At 40.5% G+C, this 27,041-nt stretch overlaps 1 protein-coding gene across 1 annotated transcript in view; it reads left to right on the top strand.

Annotated features, from left to right (window-relative positions):
• Window positions 1-27,041, top strand: part of neo1a (neogenin 1a) — a gene marked incomplete at its 3' end in the record, with an annotated part of 195,544 nt that overhangs the window by 79,687 nt on the left and 88,816 nt on the right. The window contains exon 3 of the mRNA XM_083900502.1: window positions 26,764-27,039. Coding sequence (XP_083756628.1) covers window positions 26,764-27,039 — 276 coding nt within the window. The remainder of the gene's footprint in view (window positions 1-26,763; window positions 27,040-27,041) is intronic.

The following is a 27,041-nucleotide window of genomic DNA, read 5'->3' as shown; positions in this document are numbered from 1 at the left end:
ATATATATTTATTAGGGATGTGAATCTTTGGGTGGCTCACGGTTCGATTACGATTCTCAGGGTCATGATTCGATTCAAACGATTCTCGATTCAAAAATGTATACAATGCATAGGGTGTTAAGGAAAATTATGGCATTAAAACATTACAGTTAGTATAAGATAATGTGATAATGTGATCACTCAAAGGCAAACTTAAGACAAAAGTTAACATTTATTCATTCAAAACATATGAAAACTTACTTACTGTACAAAAAAATAACATGCATAAATAAAAGCTTAGGCTAGCTGCCATTTTCTCACATAAATTACAAACATAAACTGTACACAAATAACACAAAGTGGTGTTTTGTGTTTTTTCAAAAGTTTTTCAAAAAAATTGTTTTTTGAAGTTTATGGATCGATTCAGAATCGTGGAAGATTAGAATCGCGATTCCTATGTGAATCGATTTTTTTCCCCCCACCCCTAATATATATATATATATATATATATATATATGTGTGTGTGTGTAAAACTTAGCTTACAAGCTAACAAAAATGAGCGCTTCTTTGGAAACGGAAAAAAGGAGGAGACGGAAGAAGAAGAGCCTTCGACTTCCAAGAAAAAGAAAGCTGCATTTAATGAAGACATTATCAGGATTTCTACTTACTAACATACGGGTTTGTCACTACAGGTGATTCTCACGCACCAAGCGTGCTCTGCATAATATGTAGCAACAAGCTAGCAAACGAGTAAACAAGTACATGATGTAAATAAGTTGAAAAAGAGAACAATGCCTTTGTTAGAGCCTCGTTCTTAATCCTCCGACTCAAAACAAGGTCAGTTCTCGTCTTTTTTTTTTTTTTTTTATGCTTTAACCAGACTTCTGCTGATGATCACGTCTCTCATTTGCATTCGCACACTCAAGATGGCGTCTTTGTGCAAATGCAAGTTTAAAAAAAATGCACATCTGTTGCCATGTAACCACCTGCTCAACAGTGACTCAAAAACACGTATGCTGTACAGAGATGAAGACCACAACTGTGATGTCTGACCTTTCACTTCAGTAGATTGTATACAGTCATCCATTCCCACTGCTCCTGTCTTTATTTCATTTCTCACTCTTTCTCCTGTTGCACTCACTCTGTCCTCTCTCTCATGTAATCAACCTCCTTTCTGTTTTCGCCTGCTTTACAACCTCTCTCTATTCCCCCTGTTTTCTCTTTATTATCCATTTTATTATCCCTCCACCTCTCCACACACACACACGCCCATTTTTGCACTTCCACAGTGGCTGCACTGAAGCTAATAAAGCACCAAAAAATGGCAAACAAACAGTAATAAATCTCAAAAATGACAAAAGAAAAATCCCCACCTCTTGTTCTGAAAAGAAACTCCCCAACAAGAAATCCATCAACCATGTCATTGTTTTCCTCCTAAACATTTAATCGTTTTATGGGAGCATGTGGGTGTTGACTAAGTTCACTCCAAGCTGACTAATTTCGCTTGACATCTACAATAAACTGACATTTTACACACGCACTCAATAAAAGTTGCTATGATAACATTCACCTCCAGGTATTTGTAGTGGAACAGCTGCAAGCACCGCGAGAAATCTTAGATATCTGGTCTCACTTATCGACTCTGTGTAAGACGGATGGCATGACGGCTCCCCAAAGTGAGGCAGACGATCTGTTATGGGATGGCTGAAGTACAGGTCATAAACCATGCCATGACCAATAGACTGGTCCCATCTATCAGCTGTGTGGAAATGACCTCGTTATACAGAGCAAAAGCAGGAGGTTTGACTGTTTCAGAGATGCAACTAACGATTAGTTTTGTAATCGATTGATTGGTCGGTTATTTTCTCGATTAACCGTTTGGTCCATAAAATGTCTCGTTTTGTCCACAAACCAAAATGATTCAGTTTTAATGATTTCTTTGTTATGTGGAGCAAAGAAACGAAGGAAATATTCACATTTACGAAGCTTAAACAAGCAGAAATCTTGTTTTAATCATGAAAAAAGCTTCAAACTGATTAATGGATTATCAAAATAGTAGATGATTCATTTTGTAATCGATTAATAATTGATTCATTGTTTCAGCTCTGGACTGTTTGCTGCAGTACACATTTTTATTGTTTGCCAGTTAAAGCAGATTATTGTGTTTATTCAATACAAAAAAGGTGCTATTATTGCCTCATGAAAGCACACACAGGTGCAAACACGTAGAGCAAAAACAATTAATCGATTACTAAATTAAAGGTGCCATATGAAAGAATGTGGCCAAAAACGGTTACTACATACAAATTCAAAATACTGAGGTCTTTTAGGTTTCGTTTTCTGACGTAACTGGCAACCCGTGATTGCTCGGCAGCTGAGACTCTACTGACTGCAATGATTGGTAGATGGCGGTAGGTGGCGCCACATGCCAAAACTTGATTTCAAAACATAAACATGATTTGCAGTCTGCAAAATATTTTTTTTAATGCAAATATTTTGGCTCTACTGTTGTTGTTGGTGAGTTCAGTTTGTTATATGAACATTATTCCTGAGTCTCTGTGACATATTAGGAGGATTTTATGGCCAGTTGCTTTAGATGTATTACATAATGCACCTTTAATCTTCAACTATTCGATTAATCGTTTTGAAGCTTTTTTCATTATTAAAACAAGATTTCTGATCGTTTTAGCTTCTCAAATGTGACTATTTTCTGGTTTCTTTGCTCCACGTAACAAAGAAATCATTAAAACTGAATCGCTTTTGTTTGAGGACAAAACAAGACATTCGAGAACATCGTCATTTCCAGGTTTGACAAACACTGATTAACATTTTTCAACCATTTTTGAACCAAACGATCGATTAATGGAGAAAAAAATCTAGGGATTAATCACATGTCCAGGTTAAGGCATCGCGCACCCCCCCCCATTGATCACTGTACGTGCTGCCATTCTGCTGAGTTCTTGGGTCACTGTCATGACGAGCGATGGTGATCATCATCACCTGTTTGCGGTTAATGTAAAGGGATGGACGTGACGGATGCGCAGTGACAGCAGCTAAAGCGAAGAGGAGTCACTGTTGCAACCTCGCACAGGAGAGCGCATTAATTATATGTCGGGCTGAGAAATCTGAAAACATTCAACTAACCTTGGAGCACAAGGTGAAATAGGAAAATAACTCAAATGTTAGAAAGAAAGAGAGGGGAGAGAAAAAAAAAGCGTTTGAACTGCTGCTGCTGCGAAGATGAGGCTGTAAAGGAGACGGCGACTCGGGAGCGACGCGGGTGAGAAAATATGATGTGGGAAATCTTGGTTGAGGATGGAGCTGTAGGGAGAGATTCGTCTTTTTACCCCCCCTCCTCCCTCCCTCCTCCCTCTCTCTCTGGAGACAGCGGGAGAAAATTGTCGATGGGGAGTCTGTTGGGCTGGAGGTGGATGACAGTCTCCATTTTATGTGTATTCACTGACTGATTAGGTCCTGTGGGTAGGTGGAGAGGCTGACGGAGACAACCCTATCTCTGCTCTCCAGACTCCTCAGTGCCTTGTGTGTGTTTTCTCTCTGTGTGTGTGTGTGTGTGTGTGTGTGAATGAAAACCCACAGGTATAATTGTCTTTGTGTGTTCGTTAGGAGAATTCCTCTACTGTATCTACTGTAACATGTCATTTTTCTACAAAGGCGCGGTTTTCTAGCTGGCTAATGTTACTCAGACTGAGCAGGTGAGGATGTTGAGGATATGGAAGAGGTTTGCAACCAATGTCTATGACTCATATCAGCTTTTGTGCAAATAGGGCGGGGCCATACACTCTTGGATATAAGGGTTCCAAAAGGGTCCTTCTACAAGGGCTGAGTTTCTACCTGGAACCATTTGCTTCTGAAAAACCCTTTCTAACACTAATGGTTCCTCTAAGAACCATTTTGATCCAGAGAACCCTTTAAAACCCCTTTCCAGAATAAAGGGTTTTAAAAGAGTTCTTGGTGGAATTTTCCAAAAGAGTTCCAGGTGGAACCAAAAAGGGTTCTCCTATGAGGACAAGCCCAGAAATGTACAGTCATCATCCTGTAACATATAAACCAAACAGTATCAGACGTGTAAAAGAGGGGCTGCAGATCGTGGACCCATTCACACTAACAGCCAGCACAGATTCTTCGTTTGTGTCCTGGTCTGAAAATAACAAATAGTGTACGTGCCAGGAAAACAACTTCCACACACAGCCTTATCATTAAATGACTTATTGGGAAAATACAAAGAAATATGAACTATTTTCTCATTTAATTGTTGCTTTAATGTGCATATCTCCACTGTTTGAGTCTGTGCCAAGTAATGTGCTACTGCTTCGGGCTGTTTAAATATAGCTCAAACACCACGACATATTTCCCTTCGCCGAAACGAGGCTGCGTTTTGAATTCTGAACGTCAACGCTCTGTCCATTTGAACTTGGACCGTTTTCCAGGCTGTTTCTTGCTCTATATGCTCCGGCTCACACAATTACTGGCTTCTAATGAGAGTGATAATTGACTGCCACACTCAGCAGATGTAGATAAACTCTTTGTGAATAATGATTTCCCGAACTTGCTCGTCTCCTCCCCGCATGTTATCAAGCCCTTTCTCCTGCACCCCTGAACTTCATCCTCACAGCTGCACACGGTGCATCTCCCAGTATGTACAAGACATCTGCACATTAGTCATGACGCTAAAGTGCTCAAGGCTTTTTCCACGAAAACCTCAGAGATTCCCCCTAAATGCTCACACTTTGACTTCACAACTAAAGGTTAAAATGATGTCACCAGTGAGCTGTTTGTATGTCCATCCATTTTATGTCCATATATATTGGGACACCAACACAATTCTCTTCTTTTTGGCTCTATACACCATTACAACGGATTTTAGATCAAACAGACAAGATGTGCTTTAACTGCACACTTTCAGCTTTAATTTGAAGGTATTTACATCCAAATTAGGTGAACAGTGTAGGAATTACAACACTTTCTACATGTGCCTAACAAAAGTAATGGGACAATTGACTGAAAAGCTATTTCATGGACAGGTGTGGGCTATTCCCTCATTATGTCATCTTCAATTAAGCAGGTAAAAGTTCTGGAGTTGATTCCAGGAGTGACATTTGCATTTGGAATATGTTGCTCTCAATATGAGATCCAAGGAGCTGTCACTGTTGGTGAACCAGGGATGAAGCCCAGCGTCTGGTGATGTCTATGCCTTCCCATTAATTTTGGTCCCCTGAAATAAGTGGGAGGCACATATAGAAAGTGTTCCTACAAAGTGTAATTCCTACACCGTTCACCTGATTTGGATGTAAACACTCTCAAATTAAAGCTGAAGGTCTGCAGTTAACACACGTCTTGTTCGTTTAATTTCAAATCCATTGTAGTGGTGTATAGAGCCAAAAAGAAGAGAAATGTGTCCCAATATCTATGGACCTGACTGTGTGTTCAATGTAAAGCCTCCGTTTGACCTCATTTAAATCCACCTATGTCTGAGCATCATGATTTTGGGATCTTCTCATTTTGAATTACCCATGAACACTTCAAAATCTGTAATGTGGCTGTGTGCTGTTATGTTAAATACAAAAACATTCTTTACTATAAGGACTTGAAGAGAAAGCCTGCCACATTTATAATCTATTCAGTCAAAATAAGGAAACGTACGCATGTATCATCTACAATAAATTCTCTCAAATCAAGCCATTATTTAGCCATTTAATGCTACTCAGCCAAACTTTCCTCGGCACGGACCGTGGATTCTTGTTATTCACAGTCGAGGGCACAATTTGATGGTAACAATGCTCGTCTATTTGTGTTTTGGCAGAGAACTGGAATGTAACGTTCGCTCACTGAGAAGCTGTGTGTTAAAGAGAAACAACATAAGGCTGCAGCAGATGACTTGGACGAGAGTCGTTTTCATTGCAGCGTGCAGATCTTAAACAAAATGCCCTGACTCTATAGTGAACTTCAGATTTATTTAATTGTGGGTGGGTGTGTGCACACTGTTTCATTGGGAAATGCCAATATTTGCTAGAAGGAAACAGGCTGCCTGTTATTTTTATTTACTCTTGTATTTGCCAGTCTAGTTTTGTCACGTCTGGTACTTTTCCGTCGTTGGAAATGTCGAGTCTTATCGAGTTAACTGGAAAAACTCCACATTTTTTCTGTTCCATGAACCAGTGCATTCGCTGCTCTGAGGAAATAAGGTAGACTGTACTGTATGTTCTTTTGTGGTACATGAGAGAGGCGCATGGCAAGGTTCTCAGTCATGTGTAAACACCAAAAAACAACCTTGTTATCGCTTGTCCAGTTTCTTTCAATCAGCATGAAAACGAGAAACTGAACTGGAGAGCGTTTTGTTTATCATCCCTTCCCCTCATTGAAATTCACCGTCTCTTTCCTTGTGGTTCTCCAGATAGAGAGAAAACCACACCGTTATGGACCAGTGTGCTTATCCACATCACCCTTTCATCGCCCAATACTTGTCTATGTGACACAGTTTTCATATTAAAACGCCACCGTGTTTCAAAGCAAAATTGGGCTTCATATGGCTTTTGAACCTTGAAAGAGAGTTGAAAGAGAGGTGTTTTTTTTTTTTTTTTAAATGGCTCCACATGCCTGAGGGATATCTTTTCAAATGCACCTTTGCATTCATCAGAGAGGGGTGGGCAGAAAAAGTGGAGGAAAGTTTTTTATTCCAAATTGATGCGCTCCACCTCCACTTGAGTGTTGATATTCAAGGCCACTTGACACCTTTTGCTGAAGTTACTCCAGCGGGTAAATATCAATATTCTCATGCACCATCATCAAAAAATCCCATATGTTTTTTTATATATAGGATTTTTATTTTCAAAAGTGTTTTTTTCTCACGATACTGTATACGTGATTCCAAGGTGACTGAAAAGCTTTTCTATTTGCCACTCAATGTATAAATAAAATATGTTTGAAATTCATATTTTTTTAACCTGCTTGGCGTGTGCTGAGAATGCAGAAATGTGGTGCAACCGTGACATTGTGTCATTGCATATTCTGCATATCCCCCACCAAGGATGCAGCTAAAGTCAAATGGAGAAAATGTGCAAAGTGCTTGGTTGATGCGCGTCCCACTGTCTTATGCTTCAAAAAAAATGGCAGTAAATATGAGTTGACATTTTTCCATGAGCACTGATGGTAATATGATAAGAGCTGAGAGGTCAGTCTGCACTGAATGGGATAAGCTCAAGGTGTTACGAGCCTTGAAAAGCATTCTCCACACTCTCCCTCTTCCACCTGACTGAATGATTTCACTTTCTTTACTAAGCTTTTTTATGCAGCTGGAAAAAGAAATAGTCTTTTTGTGCCAGTTTGCTTAGTTATGTTAGGTTCATTAATACTATTTCCTAAGTACCAAACAAAGGTTTTTTTTTTATCCCTGGAAAGTCCACATTTAGCTTGACAAAGCCTTAATGGGAAGCGATTTGCATTTATTTAGTTACTTTTAGCCAAAGACAGTCTCTTCATTCCTCACTCGAGGAAGTTAAGTAGTCTTCTTCTTTCCAAGAATATGTAGCTCATTCTTTCCATGAACTTAAAGGAATACTTCAACTATTTGCATTTAGCTTTGTAAAAATTGTGCTTCCCAACCTCAGTTTCCCCTGACTTGAGAAAAAAATCTTACTAGTGACACTTGGTCCTGTTAGCGTAACTGTTAGCAAAGATGGCGGACACTGTTTACATTCTGGGAATGATGTCCCATCCCCCTACTGGTGGGTCTTAAAATCGGGAATTAGCATTGCAGTTTCAAGCCTCGTACCAAGTGTCACTGGTGGGCACTTAACAAAAAAAGAATGAAGATAATTCTCCATGCACAATTCTTCAAAAACACTACCCCTATGCTAGTAATACAAAGCTCAATGCAAATCGGTGAAGTATTCCTTTAAGCTTCTTTGTAGCTGATTCCTATGTCCTTAAAGGAATACTTCACCAATTAGCATTTAGCTTTCTATTACTAGAATAGGGGAAGATTTTATGAAATATTGTTCTTCCCAACCTCAGTTTCCCCTGAGTTGAAAAATAACTTCATTCTTTTTATGTTATGTGCCCACCAGTGACACTTGGTCCTGTTAGTGTAACTGTTAGCAACTATGGCGGACTGTTTACATTCTGGGAATGAGGTCCTGTCCTCCTACGGGTGGGTCTAAAAAGTGTGAAATTAGAGTTGCAGTTTCAAGACTCGGACCTAGTGACCATGAAGATAATTCTCCACCCAGGGGAAACTGAGGTTGGGAAGCACTATTTTTCAAAAATACTACCCCTATACTAGTATTACAAAGCTAAATGCAAATCAGTGAAGTAGTCATTTAAGCTTCTTTATAGCTAATTCCTTCTATGTCTTTAAAGGAATACTTGTAGAATTTTTGAAAAATTGTGCTTCACAACCTTAGTTTCCCTTTAGTTGAGAAATATCTTCATTCTTCTTTTTTTTATTACATGCCCACCGCTGACACTTTGTCCTGTTAGCGTAACTGCTAGCAAAGATGGCGGACACTGTTTACATTCTGGGAATGAGGTCCTGTCTAAAAAGTGCAGAATTAGCGTTGCCACTTTTTAGACAGGACCTCATTCCCAGAATGTAAACAGTATTCGCCATATTTGCTAACAGTTACCAAGTGTCACTGGTGGACACGTAACAAAATAAATAAATTAAGATAATTTTCCACTCAGGGGAAACTGAGGTTGGGAAGCACAGTTTTTCAAAAATACTACCCCTATCCGAGTAATTTAAGCAAAATGCAAATCGGTGAAGTATTCCCTTAAGCTTCTATGTAGCTTATTCCTCTTTTGAAAGTCGCTTTGAATAAAAGCATCTGCTAAATGCTTAAATGTATATGTTAATGTAAAGTGAGAAGAGGGGTTTTGAGGATGCAGGGTGGACTGGGTGTTGCTTGCCAATGGTTGCTATGCCTTACAGAGATGTAAATAAACGCTGCTGTAAATGAATAAAAAAAATAAAAAGGGGGCACCGTGCGTGATCTTCAGTGTGGAATGAAGGCTGGTTGGTGAGCTGTTGGCGCTTGTTCAGGCCTGCTTGAACACAGACTCCCTTTATGCGGAGTGGCACGGCATGTGTGATGCAGGCAGGAATATTTGTGTGCGAGCAAAGTGTGAAAACGGGAGTGTGCGATAATGTGTTTGTGAAGTGCAGGGCCTGCTTAATCTCCTCCACTGGCCTGAACTCTGTGTGTGAAGGCCCTGGGGATGATGTTCTGGCTTCCTCTTCTCTCCACACCGTGCGGCACCTCACCACTTTTTTGACCGGTGGAGACGAGCCGTGCAGGTGTCAAATTCAGGACTGTGAGCGTGCACACACGCTTGATTTCATCCGGCTCGTTGAACTTAGTCTAATAGACTTGATTGATGATGAAATAAATAATGTGTGCAGACGCTCCCTGCTGTTACTGTTGACGTGTGGTATGATGGAATTGCCTTATGTTCATTTGACTGCATCCTGCTGGATCCTGTGCGCCATTGTGTGTCGTCTTCCCAGCTATACAATAACGTGTGTTCCAAGGTCAGTGATGAGCCTCGGCCCTATTGTTTAGTCACAAACACGTACAGAAAACGTCACTCTAACAGCGGGCAAGACTTTTATTCCTCCCTCCACTCCAACTCTCAGCTGCCTCGCTCATCAGCCCCGGCATCTTCACACTTCGTTCTCCGTTCTTGTTGCAGCTCACAGCCAAGAAACATAACGCGGACGTGAAAGTGGATAGATCTCGTCTTTGATGCAAAGTGATATGTGTTTTTAAATCTTTCTTGAGGCAAAGGGGATTGTGCTTAGGATTTAAGGGCGGAAAATAACTCCCGGTTTGAATTAACGAACATGGACAAGCACCATGTAACATTGCTGTTGTTGTTGTTTTCCCCGCTCATGTTGGACGACAGGCGCACAAATGCCCTCACATATACAATTAGGCTTGTTTGATTCTCTTCGGATGCTTTCATCGCAACATCTGCTCTGTTTGAAAGCAATACACTGCAGATGGATTGGAGTTAATTGCCGGTGCCACACTGTCAGACCAACCAGGTGTGCAGGAGATCTGTTGTGTCCTTTCCCATTATCCCTGAGTGATTGATTAGTTTGCCTTACTCACTATTCCTGATATGATAATTCTATTAATTCTGCTTTTGTTTTCCTCTGTGAGAGAGCTTTAATTTAACACGTTATGTCTTTATCATGTAAGGTATTATTTTTGACAGTATGAGGTTTGCATGGTCCGCGTCCTACATGGCATCTGCATCTTGCCCGACTGGAACACGGCTAATGAACTTTGAAACTCGTCTTCGTGTTTACGCAGAGAGACGGGGTTGTCTCCTGTCAGATCGCTTGCTGAAATTGAAAGGGTTCTGCTTTTTTTTTCTTTTTTCTTTTTTGAGGCTCAGTGGAGCATTTCAGAATGATGCTCGCATAAATGTTAAGGAGCTGGAGATTGAGAGAATTGAATTGACTTTTTAGCTCTTGGCTGGGATAAACGATCAGCAATGGTAATTAAGTCAAGGGTATAAACATATGATTATCTCACTAAAAAACTAAAGGTGAATCTGCACTGGATTATCAGAGCAAAGTCATACTATTTTAATGTCTTTGTTTCAGGTTTTTTAGAGATTGAGGAGCTGACTTTATATTGTAATCATGTAATCATGAAACTGTTAATGGATCACTTTTGAAGTCAATCATTGCCATTGATGTTAATACAAGGCATCACAATTAATCGTCAACTATTTTGATAATCGATTAATCGGTTTGAAGCTTTTTTTCCTGATTAAAACAAGATTTCTGATTGTTTTAGCTTCCTAAATGTGCCATATGTAAGAATGTGGCCAAAAACGGTTACTACACTCAAATTCAAAATACCGAGGTCTTTTAGATTTCGTTTTCTCCGCCACTGTAGCTCAGATGTAACTGGCAACCCGTGGTTGCTCGGCAGCTGAGACTACTTACTGCAATGATTGGTAGACGGCGGTAGGTGGCGCCACATGCCAAAACATGATTTCAAAACATAAACCTGATTTACGGTCTTCAAAAATGTTTTTTTATGTGAATATTTTGTCTGTACTGTTGTTGTTGGTGAGTTCAGTTTGTTATATGAACATTATTCCTGAGTCTCTGTGACATATTAGGAGGATTTTACGCCCAGTTGCTTTAGATGTATTACATAATGCACCTTTAAATGTGAATATTTTCTTTGTTTCTTTGCTCCACATAAAGAAATCACTAAAACTGAATCTTTTTGGTTTGTGGACAAAACAAGACATTCAAGAACATCGTCATTTCCAGGTTTGACAAACACTGATCAACTCAATTTTATGGATCAGGACAATAATCAACAGATTAATCGATTATGAAAATAATCGTTCTAATCACAATTCAGACCTGGGATAATGCTTGTGCATGATGCAGATTTGCAGACAATAGAATTAGTCTGTTCATTTACATAATAATATCTCACCTTTTATTCTCCTGAGAAACTGCTGAAAATGTTGGAAAATGCTTCCAATCTTCAGGTTAAACTGAACTTTTTTAAAGAACAGGTAATAACACCAGGTACAGATAAAGCAGATAAACGGCATCGCTGAAAGGTGATGGCCAAATGTGCATTCTTCTTTCAGCTCGGATCACTTCTGAAGCCACTGATGCAGAATTTTTTTTTTTGTTCTACCTCGGCATCGTCACAGTATAATTTGGAAGCAGACACCCACACACACGGGTTGAAAGATATTGAAGGAAAAACTCTGAGTAGAGCAGAGTTTTGTTTGACACATTTAGTTGCATGTAGTTGTCACATATCAATGGGGAGAGAGGGGAGTGTTTTTCAAAAAACGATGTGCTCTTTCGTTGTTATGTTAGGATGATAAAATACAGGTCAGACATTTGCGAAAGCTAAATTCTCATACCCCGATAAGTTCCTAGTTTTGCTTCTCCATTCTCACTCCTTTGCTCCCATCATTTCTGCCGAGTAAGACGCTACATTTTCTTCTTTTTCGCCCCATCCTCCATCCGTCTCATTTCCCTGGTTAGCTGCTCTTGCAGAGCTGGAGCTTAAACAGAGCAACAGGGCCGATGATAGCATCTACAGATGCCGCCAACAGCCCCAGATAAGGACCAGCAGCAGCATGCCCCTCTCCAGCAAACAATAGAGCTCCCACTGAAATGTGTGGTGGGAAGATGGAAGAGGAGTAGTGAGAGGAATGTTTGGAGACTGATTGAATGCAACTCTGCAAGTAATGGAGGGAGAGAGAGAGAGAGAGAGAGAGGTTTTGCCTTCACCTCATATCTGTGTTTCCATCAACAGCAGGAACGGGGTGTGTTTGGTTCCTTTATCTGAATGACCCGAGTTAGTGGAGGAGGGTGGAGAGTGCTGTTTTTTTTGGGGGTCCTAATGAAACAAGTAGTTGATGAAAGGTGCGAGGACAAGGCCCGGGACAGCTCGTCTTTTTGACACTGGGTTTGATCGACACGTCCTTCATAATCCCACGGGTGACTCCTCTGACATTGGAAGCTTGGAGTGGGGGGTATAGGAGGAGGGGGAGGTGAGAGGGAAAGAGTGAAGGGATGTATGGTTGGAGTAATACCGACACATTTGTCTGTGCTCTGGTAATGGGAGCGGCAGCCCCGGTCTCCCACGGCAACGACCTCTGCCGAATGTTGGCCCTCAAAATTGGAGAAGAACGAGCTTAATTCCCAGTGATATAAAAAAAAGACAGCTTAACATGATTAAGGGCCCTAATGCAATCACTACTGTTTCAACTATACAACTATTACCTGTAATGAAAAGGAGCCTATTCCCTTTTGCCTGTGTGGGGCAGGAGCTTCTCACTGTGTATGTGTGAGGCAGGAGAGACATGTGGATCATGAGTTTGAATGTGTGTATGCTGATTATGCACAACAATCAGATCTGAGAGAGGGGAGCAGTGAGGAGGCGTGGCCACCGTAGTGAAATCTGGCGTCGGTGTTGTAGGTGACGAGGTGCTACTCACACTACACTATGGAGAAACAACGCCGGTATTTTTATTTTTTTTTTAAAGGGGGAGGAGATTTGAACAAAGGGCATCACACCGATTAGACAAGAGAGTGACGAAAGAGTGATGAAAGCATGGATTAAAATAGCCAGTGGCAAAAATTGGAACCCAGTATCTGGTGTTTGACCAGAGTGGGACAGAAGGTAAGCTGCACAATATGTGTAATTTAAAGGACTCATATTATACCCTATTTCTCCAAGTGAACCTAGTTCCCTGGTGTCCTAATGAACATGTCTGTGACATGCTTTGGTCAAAATACCTTCAGGATGAAGCACCACAGCAGTTCAATCACTCTGCCAAAACAGCCCTGTTCAGAACGCTCACTTTTGAGTGCCTGTCTCTTTAAATATGCAAATGAGACACAGGAAACTACGGCATCGTCACTGAGGCTCCAGCAGCTAACAACAGTTAGCATTTGGAAAAGTCATCATTATGCCGTCATATATAAAATGTATCCACTGGACATGTAAATCCTCTGAGGCTGGAAGTTTGTGTAGAACTCTGTGCTGCACTGTGGAGCCAAGAATAGAACATCTCGCAGGCTTCTGCTCTTCTGGATACTATTGACCTTGACTCCAGAGTCCCAAATATAAGTATTCAAATCATTCATAAGTTGATTTTGTATAATATGTCTCCTTTAACTAAACCTTGTGAATATTAACAAGGTCAAGGTCAACTTTATTTATATGCCACATTTAAAACCAACCAGAGTTGTATCAAAGTGCTTTTACAGTATGAAATGAAAGTAATAAATGTATGGCTGAGATATATGGCTTAAGAAGTCTCTGAAGGAAAACAAGTGAGTCTTCAAGTGTGACTGAACGTGTAGTGGGTAAGCTGTTCCTCAGCTTCTGGGCAGCATCTACAAAAGCTTAGTCAACGGTGCAAGAGACTCATTTCTGAAAAGCACACGGATTCATATATCGTCAGATGGTGATCACTAATCTGTGATCACATGACTTTTTCAACCATGGAGGACGAGGGCTCAACCCAGTGCTCTCAGGTCAAGGTTTCATGCCTTTTAAGCCTTTGAGGCTGAGGCGTTTGTAAGTTTGGTAATAACAACACTTTCACTTCTGTTTCAGCTTATCAACCTTTTTCAGATCAGTAACAAGTCCACCATGTGGGCTTTACTCCCCCAGGTGTAAATTCAGATTTAAAATAGTATGGGTCACTTTTGACAGACTCTGTAAACAGGTCTTCCAAAACATCAGATGTAGGCAACATATCAGAATTTAGACCTTCAGTGCAAAGCAGTCATTTTGCGGCAGGCAACTGAACATCCAATTTCTTATGTTCAGATCCTATGTATATGAATTTGAATCATTGATGCTTTTATTTGCCTTTACTTATTGGTGTTGGGGAGGGAAAAACAATTAGATCTGTGATCCATGGATTGAGGTGACACCACCTGACAAATGACTTTTGCTGTGTGGGTGGGATTTGTGTAGTGACTATTGACAGTTCTCATCTGTGTGGAGATGAGACCTTTTCATTCACTTACCTTTTATTTATGAATCCTTTATGCTAAACATTTATACACTTTAATTACCCAACATAATTTGTCTCTTTCTCTCTCTCACACACACACACACTCACACAGCCATGGAATTGAAAAGTAACGCACTGAGAACGGGGAAATCTTGATTTTTCATTTCCATGGCAACTGACCCTGTCCTGTCATGTGTCCCTCTCCATCCATCGCGGTCCTTTCGCCTGCTCGTGTTGTCGCCCGTGCTTTTGTCTGGTCCCACAACAGGCAATCAGGAGCTGTCAGAGTGGAGCAGCATCATTCTGATGCGTCACTTTCCCACATTCTCCACGCTCTTGTTTGTGTGTGACTGTGCCCCCCCCCCCAATCCTCCCCCACAAACAGAAATTCAAATAAATCTATTAGGCATGTACTAAACAGTTATTTTTTGAATGATTGATCCATTTTGTATTTGATTACTCTAACAGCTATGTTTTTCAGTAATCAAAAGACTAATTTACTGATTAGCGACTATTATCCCATGTTTTTTTTTAATTAGTCATGATTTGTAATTACTACTATAATAGAAAAATCTCAAGAGAAAGCTGTATTAATTATTACAAGTCGAAGTATCAAAGCGTATTACAGCTGCCAGTGAAACATGTTAACTGATTAAATATCTGATATCTGTTCATACACTCCAACCCACAGATTACATCCTGGCATCACATGACTATGATGGAGAGGCTGGTTACTGATCCGTCATTCAGAGCAAAACTTTTCGTCATCGTCTTCTTAATTGCATGTGACGTTGCTGAATGTAGACGGATATCCTGATGTGTCACTATATGATTGTCTTGCATTATGTTGATTGTCACAGAATCGTATCATGATATTGGTATCGTGGACCATTTATCATAACCAGCAGACTTTTCCATATAGCTTTAAGCAAGGGCAGGGAGTGCTCCAACCTCATCATGTGTGTAGAAGCATCTTCTGTTGTTTCCAGATCAGAACTGTGGAGCATGTGCAGAGTGCCTAAGTCAGCATAAGTCCAACTGAGTGTTTGGATGCAGTAGTAATTCGACTCCCAATAATGTAAACCCAACTAATAAATACAATTTTGTACAATTGAACATGTTTACATGTATTTACCTCATATAAACATATTATAAATGTTGTAATAAGGCAGCGTTTGACCTCAGTTTGACTCTGAACAGCAGCTGCACCCTGGGTCTTATCCCCTGATCAGAAGTGCCTTCTTCACACATCTCGTCTTCATCCAGAGCGCTTTAGCAGTTGTATAGCAAAGGAATTAAGTGCTGCACAGTTGGCTTCAACATACTTCAAGGTGTTTGTTGGCTCAGAATTAATCTCGTAAAGAGATTCTCGTCAGAAATGGTGTATTGTTTCCCTGGCTGTCTTTCTGCTGCCATCATTGTGTTGAGGTTGTCACATTGAAGATTTTAACAAGACACCAGTCTGTCAGTGTGGGGGCACCAGCTGTCTTCTGAGGGCTTTTTTTTTTTTTTTTTTACAACACTCTCTTCAGGCATTGACTGGTTACGAGGTCAGTATATGCTTCTTTCTGTCATCTCCTGCACCAAAGAGCCATTTTTACAGCCCAGTAGATAAAATAAGAGGCACAGTCTGAAGACGACCCGTGTGGAACACCATCCATTTAGTCTCTGTGCCTCTCATGTGTACACAACACAAACATTTGTGTGTGTCTGGGTTACTGGAGTGAGCAGCAGTTCTATTTTTAGCTCTATTGTTAAATGGCATCATTGTTATGTGTTCCTTTTCACTTGATAAATGAAGAAGCCTTTTTGTTTTTTAACGTGGAAAGTTTTTGTGGAAAGTCTTTCTAAGTCACCTCTACCTGTTGGTGCAGAAGACAAATGTGTTGTGATGATTCACGTAGACTGTGCATTTCCATCATTTCCTCATAGATCATGGCTTATCTGGCGTCATACATGTTGTCCTACCTCAGTGACCTCTTTAATACAGTCATTAATTAGTGCCGTTTTCATTCCTGCCAGTGTAGGCAGATCTCACTCACCTGACAGCACGGTGATGAAGGTTTACTGTCGCCCTTATTGTTGTTTTTTACTGTGACTTTGTGACTGGCGATCATCAGCAAACTTATGTTTATCTCTCAGCGATAAACTCAAAAGTTTCACTTTCTTCCAAACTGATCCATTATAGCATCATTTGATATTTGCGTTAACGCAATAGCGGCAGTTAACGGTGTCAACGTTAAGGCCACATTATACTTTTACAACTGCGTAATCTGGTGCCGGATACGCACTGCAATTTCCCACCCGAACAGTAGGGGTCCCTACGCAAGGTTGTTGGTGTCTGAGAGGGGAAAGACTGTTGTTGTTGCAGCTGAAAAACATTGAAACAGTGGCCGCTTCTCACCTGAAATAAATATTTTTGTGTCCCGGAACGCAGTTTTAAGATCATTTGAGGCGAGAAATTAGCCATTTAGAGTCTAAACATGTGGTTTCTGTTTTAAGATATGACGTATTTATAGTTTGGCAGCGACGCTGTCGGCGGTGATCAGCTCCGCCTCTATGGACACTCGGTGCGCACTGTGGCCGGCACAGAGCAACATTATCTCGGCCTGTCCTGAGGACCAATCGCAGCCCTTGCCGTCGCCGTTGTCCCTTGACGGAGTGACGGACATTTAAAAAATATTTTGTGCAGCCAGAGACGACAGAGAGGCTCTCCGACGGGCTCTCAAGCGACGTAGAGGGGTCTCCGTAACCTACGTAGAGCTCTTAACGCAGGAGTATGAATTGGGCTTAGCGCATGACGCGTTTCCGTGACGACTGACCGGAAAAAGACGCGCGTGACGTCATGTTTACGTGACTCCCGATTGTTAAAACGAGTCTCTTAAGTAACGCTAAACTTTAAAAACAGAGGCACACATACGCAGTACACAGGTTATTTGTAGTGCACGCTAACAGGTGCTAAATGAGCTAATGCGGCTAACGTAGCTAACTGGTAAACAGTGCCTGGACTCCGGTGTTGCGAGACGCAAACATGACGTCACACTCCTCTTTTTCCGGTCTGTCGTCATGGAAACGCGTCATGCGTTAACACGCGTTAACCTAGTGCCCAGCACTAAATGAAATATAAAGTTTTCTCTTTGTAAAGTGGCTGAATCGCCCCACTTTTTTCCACATACCATAGTCGTTAAAGTCCCTCATCACATATAAGGAATTCATGCTGTGATATTTTACGTTGCATGTAAAGACTCTCCCGAGTATCACCAAAGCAGCACCATTATTTTTGTCTGCCTATCGTAAACCCTGAAGCAACATTATTAAGAGTGATAATAGTGTTGTGTTTTTGTTGTTTGGAGAAAATACCTTTGAGTGTTAAAGTGGTGCAGAGAAAAAGACAAATGTCTCTATTCTTTTATGCTTTTTTTTTGTTTTTATTACACAATAGCTCAATTGTGCTGCCCGCGCTTATGCACACTCGGTCTATTAATGTATGAATAAACACACATAACCAGTGTTTTACTAATGAAAAGTTTAGTTTTCTTTCACCCATTTCATGCCTAACAGCACTGATGTGAGAAATTCAGAGGGAAATGGACCACTGGCATTCTGATCTATTCTAACCCTGAAAATTGGATCCATAACATTCCTCTAAGGAACATTTCCATTTTTGTAATTTAGCATAAAAAAAAAATCACTCCTGACATTCTTACATCCCGTGTAAGAACGCTAGACTGATCCTGTTACATTTTTAAATCCCATTATAACAAGGTGTGAGATGCTTTTGAAGGTGTATGTTCAGGCTCGGTACTGATTTCCTGAATCAATTTAATTCTAAATAAATAAGGTCTTGATTTCTTTTAGAGCCGTTTCAGTTTCTATACCAATTTCACTCTATGATGCTGCAATATCATTCACTGTCTTTCGCTTTATCCGCCACATCAGGGTCACAGAGTTAATCGCTGGAGCTAATCCCAGCTGACATAGGGCAAAATGCTGGGTTCACCCTGGACCATGTTCCCTAAAGCAGGGCCAACAAACGGCAACTAATAACCATTCACTCTCACATTCACACTTGTGCTTAGTCTGGAGCACAGGTGTTAAACTGGCGGCCCGCGGGCCATTATACAGCGCCCCAATTGATTACATGCGGCCCCCCACTTAATATCATGCTATAACGACCTCACCGTCTTTTAAACACAGTGTGTAGCTGAGGCATAGCTGCCAGCGAGGTGATAGAATCCACCTTTAAAGCAAGTTGCGTTGTGTCTGTCTGTCTGTGACAGGCATATCTCGCTCACCGTTAGTCAGATCGCCATAAGACTTTGGATATGGGTTGAGCATGGCCCGATGGTGTGCATCCTTGATTTTCAAATTTTTTGGAGGAATTTTAATTTTCACTGATTTATCACGCTACACCAGGCAGGCAGTGGCTCATCAGCAGCAGCTGCGCTGTCTGGAGCGTGGAGGTGGGAGTGAAGAGGCTGTCCTCATGGTGGGTGAAACATTTTCACACGGTTCACCTCAAAACATGGTGTTTTACTGAAAAGTCGGTGTCCATTCACCAATACAGGAGCACAGATTTATTTTGCATTAGCATGCTACTACTTTGCGGCTAACTTGGCGAACCTGTTTCCAAAGGTAAGCTAGCGAGGCCACTATTAGCATTAGCGTAGGGCTAACATGATACAAACACTGTGCAACCTCATTAGGCACAACGCAAATGTTTTCATTTTCGATTAGCATTAGCGTAGCTAAAATCTTCTTCAGCTCCAACTATAAGAATACATACCTCCTACGGCCACTGCATTGTATAATATAATATATGTATGCTAGCAATGGTTTTATAACAGTAATAATAAGACATTCAGTCATAATTTTCACATTATTAAATGTATCACATACAACATTCAATTACATATATAAATAAGCTTGTGGCTGAAACTAGCACGAATTTTAATTCCAGTCGTCCCCATTATTATTTTCATAAATGTCTCTGTTTTTTGTTAATACATTAATTATACAAGTGATACGATGCAACAGTTTTTTCCCCCACTCTTTGTTCTCTAGGCTGGCCCCCTCTTGACCATACTAGATGCTCATACATATAGAAAGGCCCTGAACTGGGGTGATTTTGCAGGCAACAGTGAGAGCCACTACTCCACCCAGTGTCCTATGAAAATATCAATATTTAGACACTATTGACCCCAGTGTAATTACATGAATGCACTTGTTATGTAATATGAGCACAGTACAGTCAAGTTGGTTATATTACCTTACAGCGTTCAAGTCTGTGATATGCAGCCTAGAGCAGCAGACACTTTGAAGTGATTACCAATTGTCCAGTAGAGGGTGCTGTAACTGCCGTGCGACCTGTGATGTTGTGTTGTTTTGCGGGGACAGTGGAGGACATAAACCAACAAAACTAAACCAGAGTATCTGAAAAGTGTTGTATGGAAATATCTCTGGTTCTTCACCACAGAACAAACAAACAGATTCAGTCCTGTGGGACTTGATTGCAGTCAAGTCTCACGTGTGCGTGATATTCTCACAGGATTTGTGCAGAGGATACAGGAAATGCCAAGTATTCAAATATTATGTAAGGATTTAATTAATCTTTATTGAATCTTTCAAATAAATGTCCCTGGATCCACTTCAACAGCATGTCTCTGTAAAGCTGATAATGTTTGTTTTGTAAACGATGCCTTGAATAAACCACCAGTCCTTTTCTAAGGCGTTAATTGCGTTCACTGATCGCTATTTTACCCTCTCTTGTTTACACAAATGAACTGAAAGAGCGCCCTGTGTTGCCGTGTCAAAAGAACTAAAAGCTCCAGTTGCACTTGTGACAGGTACGCACCTTTCGACCAGTGAAGTGCGTCTCTCAAGAGTTTCCCGTTCGTGTTTGAGGATTGCTATTTAAATTATACATTTGAAAGTACATATATGATATCATTAAGGTGTGGGTTCTTCTCTGGATGTAATTGTACGTATGTGGCACTGAATAGCACCGTTTTTGCTGTGTAGCAGAGGGAGCTCTCAGATGTTTTCTCCCCTGAAGGCCTGAAACCTTCAATTAGGGAATTAATTATCACTTGCTGCAGCCGGTCTTAAAGGGAGCGTCAACAGAGAGACACTGAAGTGAATAAAGCAAAGCACATATTGTACTGGGGAATTTTGCTGCGGGGAAAATGCTTTTTACACCTTGCCGAAGCACATACTTCTCTCATAGACATGATGGTCTGTTTCTTTTTTTGGACTTCTTGATTACTCCCACATTCACAGTTCAGATTTTTCACTGCCATTGATTGGACTCTAATATTCTCTTCGACTATGATTGGATCCATCCCCACACTCTTTTGGCTCAACAGGCTTGATTTGGCTCAGTTTGTTATTGAGAAAATCATAAATGCACCAACAATAGGATTGTGATTGTTCCTCCTTTGTGTTCATGGGTGGCAAAAGTGTAATGGATCTGTTGATAAGGGAGGACGACTGTATGTTGAAAGGAGAGATTGAGCTAGGTAGGGTGTCATTATTGTGCTTTTAAGACGGGGGGAAAAAAAGGCGCCACTTCCCTTTTGAATGGTCACAGAGTCGTAAATATCAATTTGTAACAGTCACTGTAATCTATGATTTGTTCTGACACGAGGGGCTTTCATTTATTTCTTCTTTTTTTCCTTCCGTCTGACTTGTGTACTTTCGTTTTTTTCGGGGATTGATTTTTCACATTTCCCCCCAGAATGATGACGTTTTCCAATCCCAAAGAGAAATGGCATGGATCTGTTGAATTCAGATAAGGAGAAGCGTGAGAAATAGTGGAAATGATAGTGTGAACGAAGTGAAAGTCTCACTTGTGGCTTTGTTACCATTCTGCTCCAGTGATTGTGTTATCAGTATGAAAAATGCTTTTTTGCTTTTGTGATTCTTCCTGCCCTCATGGGGGGAGCTATTCATAATTAGAAAAATTTGGAGAAAATCCTCTCTTCTTTGATTCTATATGAGACTCATATCAAAAGTTAGTGGGTGTGTGACAGTAGAATGTGCATGTTCAAACCAAAGACCATAAAAACAACAAACATGACACAATCCACACAATTTACCAGGAGCTCAGATGAATATTTCAGAGCACATGAAGGGCTTTTCTCTCATTCCTCTGCTGTCAGACTCTTTGGTTTATGTGCTGGAAAGGATCCTGATGTGATCTTGCATGCTCTGTGATTGACATTTCAACATTGATTATTATTAATAGGCCATGATAAATCGTAAATTAGACAGTTTCTCTAGGAGGGAGGGGGGAGGGGGCTCAGGCACATTTGGAAAACAGCCAAAGTCATTTGACGCTTCAGTTACCACAAGGAAACTATGTCAGAGTACGGCTGGGCCGTAATTCAATAACAATACGGTGCAAAATAGTTTTCTTCAATATCAATTTAACGTAGGTTCTGTATAAATCGATGTTACGTTTATGAAGTGTGCATACACACTTTGAGACACAACACATATTTGCTTTTGGATGTTTTGACCCCACATTTCATTCTCTTCATTAAGAGTTATTAGAGATTTTGTTTGTTGCAACATGCACACTTAATACATTCTCCCACCACAGGCACCATGATGTTAATCTGTTCCCACCTTTACTCAAATTTAAAGTGCGGCCATGCCACATTGACAGTCGAATTAAAATTATTGTGCAACACTTTTTTTTTTTTTTAAGTCATCATCTTGTTTGACTTTAGGATTGTTGGAAAGTTTTTATTTATTTTTTTTGAGTTCCAGAATGCAATTCTGCAAGTACAGAATTACAGCTTAAAGATGACATATTGTTCAAAATCAATAATTTAATCATTTTAATACTTATATTTGGGACTCTGGAGGCCCTATGAGTGAAAAAGATGACTCAGTCATGTTTTTCGAGATAAATCACGCAACGTTGACTTCCGTGCTAATTTCTACGATATAATGAGACATTCCTGGAATTGTTGTCTCACGGAGCTCCGCTTTGTCCCTAAAAAACGCGAGAGTGCAGGCGAGGGCAGTAGTATCCGGAAGAGCGGAAGTCCACAAATTCTTGTCTGCACAGTGCAGCACAGAGTTCTACACAAACTTCCAGCCTCAGAGGATTTACGTGTCCAGTGGATACATTTTATATGTGACGTCAATGTGCTGGCTAGAGTCGGCAAACGATGGCTTTTCCAAATGCTAACTGCTGTTAGCTGCTGGAGCCTCAGTGACGCTGATGTAGTTTCCTGTGTCTCATTTGCATTTAAAGAGACAGACACTCAAAAGCGAGCTTTCTGAACAGGGCTGTTTTGACAGAGTGATTGAACTGCTGTGGTGCTTCATCTTTAAGGTATTTTGACCAAAGCATGTCACAGACATGTTCATTAGGACACCAGGGGACTTAGTTCACTTGGAGAAATAGGGTATAATATGAGAATCGGCCATAATGCTTCATGTTGCCAACATACTGTAGTTAGATCTTGCGTCCTTTGGGATAAATTGTTTTTAAAGTTGTTGCACTGTTTTGGAAAATATGAGCTGTGACTTAATTTCTGACGTGATCCTCCTTTCCAAACTTTCTTACTGTGGTAAATCAGATATTTCATGTGACCGGTTCAAACACGGCACGCTGTCAAACCATCGACAAATATGGAGGTATAGCTTTTCTGGGCAGCTAGACATTATAAACCACGTACATTTTTATCCCCTTGATTACTTTAACTGACACAGTTGTTTTTCCGATCCAAGGTGAAAGGCACTCATTCGACAGTTGGCTGCTTATTCAGCCCGAATCTAGAGGGAGATCCTTAAAGCCTTCTGCATATTTTGCTAAGCTCCTCATTGTTATTCTATACCTGATTTTAATTAAAAAATAGTAGGAACCCAGCTGAGTGATCTGAAGTGTGTTCCTGTGTGTGTGTATGTGTGGTTCCAGGTTTGAAAGACAGCCGTTGCGCCTGTTTGTCGCTCTCTGTAGTGCAATTCTCTCCAGCTAATCTCCATCCATTGATGGACACATTCACTCATTAGCATTCATATGGTTAAGCCCTGCTGGCAAAGATAAGCAGATGATGTAAGGTTTGGTGAATTTAACCAGCCATTCTTCACAGAGGAGGAATTTTGGTAGCACGAGGGCTCTATTTTCTAGGAAAATGTTATTTTAAGGCACAATTACTTCACTCGGGTCATATTTTTCTGTTTGAAAGGAAGAAAGAAAATACTCTCAGTTTGTATAAAACTCTCCATTGTCGCGACCACTGAGACCTCATTGCTCGGCGAGAATTATTTGGCTCCTGTGCTAAAAAGAGTCAGGACTGGCGGTACAGCACTTCTTTCTGTTCAGCAGACGACGCTGAGCAAGGCTGTGGAAAATGAAGCTCCCGCCTGGTCGATTTGAACGGAGAACTGTGATTAATTGCAATCGATGGCGTTAGCATTGACACTCGCCACCTTCAACGCCTCACACTTAATGGACTTATGTTGGCTTTAGCTGATGCGTGCAACACCCGTATCTAAGGGCCGTGTTATTTACGTTGAACAGGCTACATGTGAAGTCTCGCCTGTGTCGGGAAGTTCCCGCATCAGTCTGAAGTGAGATTTTCACAATCCTCTTCTCTCCTCTGCAACGCTTCAGTGTTTCATCTGCAGATGAAGTCCACGGGTTTCCTCCTGTGTCCTCCAAGGGCCAAATGTCACAACTCAAGCCGTAACACAACGTTGCAGGTCTATCTCCAGCATTAAGCCGGGGGGGTGGCAGTTTTCAACCTCATCTGCTTAAATGTCATCACAAAACTGGTATTGAGCACAGCTCTGTGCCACAAGTGCAGCCACAGCACATTGTGGGAATAATACACAACTCCTTATATGGGAGTGGGAGTGTGTGCGGTTGCAGGTCACATATTCAGACTTTAAAGAATGTTTTTTTTTGTTTGTCCTCTTATGTGTTGTTGAGTTATATCACATTTTTTTAGTAGTGATATAAAGTAGCAATACTTATGCTGATGTCACAAAATAAACAGTTTTTCTTTTGTTTTTGTTCATAAAAACAAGCCATTTTGAAATTTGTGAAATCTCACAAATTCAATCCGATTTTAAACAATTTGAGTTCCTTTTGCTCGGGTGTGTTTATATAGTTGGTGAAAATTTAATTTTTGTTTCATCAGATTGATCGGTTGTGCTGAAAAAAAAAAACTATATTGCACATTATCTATATAGTGTATGTTTAAACATAGTAATGGAATAAGGCAGACGATATGCTCTGTGTTCTAAGGGTTAATATAGTTTTCCTGTAGTTGTAGCCTTCATTTCTTCCACATACAGCTACTAAAATTAGTTTTAACAACATAACATTTATGTTTTTCATACACGCTAACTGTAAAAGATGGCATTTTTAAAATAGGTGTGACGCCTGAGCTCCAAAGCAGGCGAACATCTCACCCGTGCAGTTTGAACACTCTCATTAGTTAAAATGAAAACGCAGCCGTGATGCATGCAGTGTGAACCGGACCCTAATATCAAGCCCGTATTAACTTTACCATTGTACTGAGATATAGCGAGAAAATCTGTCAGCCTGAGCCGAGTGTGATTTTACCCTGGAGCCGTTCTTGGCAGGGGATTTGAAGAGCTGTCTGCAGGTAAGAGAGGGGCAGGGATGCCAAATAATCACTCAACAAGCCTTCAGCATCACTTCCCATGGAAGAAGAGCACAGTTACAGATGGCAAACCCACAGTAATAAATAGATAAAGGCACAGCCACTAAAGCCAACCTCTTTCTTTCAACTTAGTCACACATATTTCTCTCCGTTCACACACACACACACACTCCCACATTTCCAAGGAGACGACCACAGTTATCCCAGACACTCAAGAGGCCTCAATGTTAATAACAGCATGACATTTGATGGAGTTGCTGTCGTACTTTTCTTAAAAAAAACAACCCTCTTCCTCATATAAATCCAGGAATACCATATACCATTTGCTGTTTGCATTCTGTATATATTCCTTTTTGATTGAAGCCATACTGTGCGATTGTTTCAGACTCTACTGCCTACTGTTGGATTCAGATCAGCAGCTTCAAATGCAGGAAATGCATTTTTTTTTTTTTTTAAAGTGGTTGCAGAAGCACAAGTGAATTCAAACTTCATTTTATTTTAATAAGTGCTGTGTATCTCCTGCTTGTTTGTTTTGCTTCTTCCACTCCTGAGAGTCTGCTGTCTGCTCTGAGTAAAGTTTTTTTTTAAGATGTTGAATCCGATTTGCATTTATGTTTTAGAATTTGTCTGTTTTCCTGTAGAAATACAATATACTTCCACGTGTCATTCAAATAAATGTACCTCAATTCTAAGTAATTTTATAGGATCTATCTATCCCTTAGGATGACGTGATGTGCACATGTTTTGGCACTCAAATGAAAGTGAGGATGTTTTCAACTAAACCACCATGAACAGTTTATATTTATTAATGAACTTCACTTGAAATGCAGTGGAAGAAAAGTTGAAGTTAACGAAGGTCTTTGCTTTTAAATCATTTTGACGACACCCTGACCTGTGACGGGGTGAATGTTGTCTCTTTCATTCTCACATTGAATACCTCTTTTTGAGCCGCCATAGAGCTGGAGTGAAGCAGTATGACCACTGAGTAATCAGTGCTACATTAAAAAACAACAACAATTCAAATTATATACACATCCTTATATATACATATGTGTATGTGTATACACATACACACACACGTGTATATATATATACAGTATAATGCCCATGTGTCAAACTCATATATGTATATACATGTATGTATATGTATATACATGTATGTATATATGTTCATATATGTATATGTATGTATGTATGTATATATGAATGTGTATATGTATGTATATATATATACATATACACGTATATATGTGTTTATGTATATATATACATATACATGTAAATATGTGTTTAGGTGTATGTATTTTTATATATATATATATATACATATATATGTGTTTATTTGTATATATATTTATTTTTATAACAGTTCAGACTTAAAGCCCAACAGACGTCATTGCTGCTTGTGCCTACAGAGGGCGCTGCTGCTCAGCAAAAGTATTCACAAACATTTATTTTGTGTTATTTAACACAGTTTTTCCCCGAGGAAGGTTTGATTTGATAAAGCTGTGCAGATCAGCATCTTTTTAAACGTGTAATAAAGTCTCTGTGCGAAATCTGACACCTCCTCTTTGTCTCCGTCTTTCAGGGACGCCCAGGTTCGTCAGCCAGCCTGCACCGAGCACAGTGCGTCCAGGGGACAGTCAAGTAATGGCCTGCGAGGTCAACTCGGATCTTGTGCCTTTTACTCGGTGGGAGAAGGATCGACAGTCGCTGGAGCTCAGCACCAGGTTGACTCAGCTGCCGAGCGGAGCCTTGGTGATCAGCAACGCCTCGGAGGCCGACGCTGGCCTCTACCGCTGTCTGGTGGAAAATGTGGGGTCGTCCAAGTCGAGCGATGAGGCCCAACTCCAAATAGTGCCAGGT

The sequence above is a fragment of the Microchirus variegatus genome (assembly GCF_963457635.1).
Source record: "Microchirus variegatus genome assembly, chromosome: 14".
NCBI classification, from domain to species: Eukaryota; Metazoa; Chordata; class Actinopteri; order Pleuronectiformes; family Soleidae; genus Microchirus; species Microchirus variegatus.
Note: the sequence above shows the minus strand (reverse complement) of the source record. Positions and strands in the feature narration are given on the sequence as shown.